Here is a 3,222-nt window from a genome sequence, read left to right on the forward strand (position 1 = left end):
TTTATAGAAATGGGTTAATTTAAGATAAAAGAACAGTTAGCAAGAAGCCTGCCATGGCCATACAGTTTATAAGTGATATAAGCGTCTGAGTGATTATTTTATAAGTGGATTGTGGGACTTCGGGGCTTGGGGAACCTGGAGAGAAGCCCTCCAGCTACAGTGGTACCTGCCTTTACAATTTAAAATTCTTTCTGGAACATTGTGTCAGATGGGATTTGTTTTACAGGTAGATACAGGATAATCATTGAACCATTCATTCCATCTAGATGTATTTATTAAGCATTTATTGTATCCTAGAACCAAGAAGATACCAAAGATATATTACTGAATGAAATAATTCTCATGAAATTGATTCTTCAGTGGAGAACATACTAAAGAAGTATCAACCTTTTAAAATTTAGAATGTGGTAGAAAAAAATAAATGAAACTGATATGAGTGGTACTGTGGCAAGGATAGGTGGGTAGGCTAGTATTGAAATCCTCATGGGCAAGTAATATTTGAGCAGGAAACTGAGAAGTGGTTTTAGGCATGGAGAGCAGTCAAAAAGCAGCCAAATGGAAAATAGCGAGTGCACTTTTCCTGATAACCTCAAAAATAAATGGCAAGTTGGGTAATCCAAGGAGAGACTCATGGAAGATAGAATCTTATCTGAATTCTATTCTGAATTGAATAGAAGGAATTAAAATATTTCAATAGGTGTAACTTAATATGACCATGCTTTTAAATATAATGTGTGTTGTACAGACAACTTGTCTTGTGAACACTACGTACTACAATAACCACCAGGCTGGCATGACATACCTACAGGTGCTATAGTGAAACAAACATCATGAGAGCAACCAACCACTTTCTGACTGGATATAAAGCTAGTTCTTAAAGATGAAACCCACACCTAATATAATCATCTGGCCCAAACCTGTGGTAGATAGGTCAAAGGCTCTAGCAAACTAGAACCTACCACCATTATACTTCTAAATGGACATAATATTAAGCCAATTTGCAATAATTATCATTATACTCATAGTTTAGTGCATTTCCCAGTCCTCATCAGGAAGCTTCTTTTTGTAGTAGTTGATAATTAACACACAAGTTGTCAATATGCAGAGAATTAGGGACTGTGGAATTCTCAGCACTATATGAGACATCTGTATTGTACCTCCTTCTCTCCAAGCTCAGAAATTGTAAAAGAGTGGGTAGAAAGATTGTAAGAGCCAGAGCTGGTGGATGGCCACAAAGAAACCTTGTTTTCAGATATAACACAATGGTTGTAGATATGAACTCATGGAAGCTGTATCAGCATGTGTAAGATCAAACCAGACAAAATCCCAGCATGGAGATGGGAGATGAGGTGAAGTCCATCCATACCTGAGAAGTTATTGGCAATTAATATGTGCAGGGGAAGGAGAGTCAATTTTCATTAAGAGTTTGGTTTTTGGTAGAATAACCATGTTTCAGTGGATGCCTATACACCAGCGTGTATACAGAAGCACACAGAATATTTGACAAAAAAAATGGAGTTGGGTGTGTAAAAGAAGGAGGTAAAGAACTGGAAAACATTGGAGAGAAAGGGAGACCATGATCTAATTGCAATGTATAAAATTCTCAAAGACACATTTAAAAGCACACAGACACACAAAGGGAAATGCAATAAAATAAAATGCCTGTATATATTTGAGGAAAAGGAGATTGAGGGGAACAGGAGGAATGAGAAGGCTAATAACCAAACCTGAGACAATGGTCACATTGGTCTTGCATGACAGCCATTATTACATTAAGTTTTACAAAACAACCGATTACTCTAAGAAAGTGTTTTCTTACCAAGCTGTCTCTTCAGAGCACTCTTAATTTCATTGTTCCTGAGGCTGTAAATGAGTGGGTTCAACATGGGGATCACCACCGTGTAGAACAAAGAGACCACCTTGTTCTGGTCAGTGGAGTAGCTGGACTTGGGCATCACATAGATGAATGTGAGGGTCCCATAGTAGAGTATGACTGCAGTGAGGTGGGAGGTGCAGGTGGTGAAGGCCTTCTCACGGCCCTCAGTTGAATTCATCTTCAGGATGGTGATGAGGATACAGGAATAAGAGATGGCTATGACAAGCACTGTGATCACAATAACTGATCCAGCTGAAAATGAGGTAACAACTGCAAAGACACTGACATCTGAACAGGTGAGTTCCATCAAAGGAGCAAAATCACAGAAAAAGTGATTGATTCTATTTGGCCCACAGAATTGAAAAGAGAAAAAGTAAACTATAGCAAAGGAAGCATTAAGAAAACCCCCTATATAAGATCCCACAGCCAACTGCATACAGACTTGTGTGGACAATTTGGTTGAATATAGCAGTGGGTTGCTGATTGCCATGAAGCGATCATAAGCCATGGCAGCCAGAAGGAAACATTCAACTGACCCAAAAAAATCAGCTGAGCTGAGCTGGATGCCACATCCAAGGTAGGAGATGGTACTTTGACTTACCAAGAAATTGACAAGCATGTTGGGTGTGACAGAAGATGAGATCCCTATGTCAACAGAAGCCAAATGACTGAGAAAAAAGTACATGGGATGATGGAGTTGAGAAGAGACTCTGATGAGGAGAATGGTGCTGAGGTTCCCAGACACAGTCACCAGGTAGATACACAGGATGATGGTGAAGAGGACAACTCTAAGAACTGGGTCATCAGTTAAGCCCAATAAAATGAATTCTGTCACTCCAGTGTGGTTCCCATCCTCTGGGAAAGCCATGGTACAGTGTAGCTGCTGCCAGATCAAGGCTGTGATGGAGACATTACAGGAAGGGATTTATAAATATGTGGCTGCATTTCCATTAACACATAGATAGAAATTGTTACAAAAATGTATACCGATGGGAAGAATTTCACTCAAGAATCACTGGGCATTTCTAAGTGTTGTGGATTCAGAGGACAAGCACAACGCTTCCCCAAGTCTCTAGCCTCAGCAGGAAGAATTTCACCCACAAAAAAATGGGCGTTTCTAGGCCTGGCAGACTCTGTAGGATAAGCACAGCTTCCCCTCGCTCATATTCCATGAGATGGTAAGGGTAAAGGGAAATACGTCCTTCCCTATCCCTTGCCACTTGTGAAAGGCAGGAGAAGTGATCTCAGGGCATAAAAATGGAAGAGATGGCCCTGAACCTCACCAAGTGCACCAATCCTGTATCTCACCAAGTGCAACAATCTGGAGAATGTTCCCTGTACCTCAT

The 3,222-nt window shown here is 40.3% G+C and overlaps 1 protein-coding gene across 1 annotated transcript; it reads right to left on the reverse strand.

The window, feature by feature from the left end:
• Nucleotides 1-1,799: 1,799 nt before the first annotated feature.
• Nucleotides 1,800-2,744, reverse strand: LOC114688691 (olfactory receptor 483). Its single transcript, XM_028863229.1, has one exon. The coding sequence runs from the start codon at nt 2,742-2,744 to the stop codon at nt 1,800-1,802; it is 945 nt and encodes a 314-aa protein (XP_028719062.1).
• Nucleotides 2,745-3,222: the final 478 nt, after the last annotated feature.

Source organism: Peromyscus leucopus, unplaced genomic scaffold, assembly GCF_004664715.2.
Source record: "Peromyscus leucopus breed LL Stock unplaced genomic scaffold, UCI_PerLeu_2.1 scaffold_1415, whole genome shotgun sequence".
NCBI classification, from domain to species: domain Eukaryota; kingdom Metazoa; phylum Chordata; class Mammalia; order Rodentia; family Cricetidae; genus Peromyscus; species Peromyscus leucopus.

Excerpts from the sequence above, each read along its gene's own strand:
- LOC114688691 (XM_028863229.1), bottom strand. The coding sequence starts at position 2,744 with ATGGCTTTCCCAGAGGATGGGAACCACACTGGAGTGACAGAATTCATT.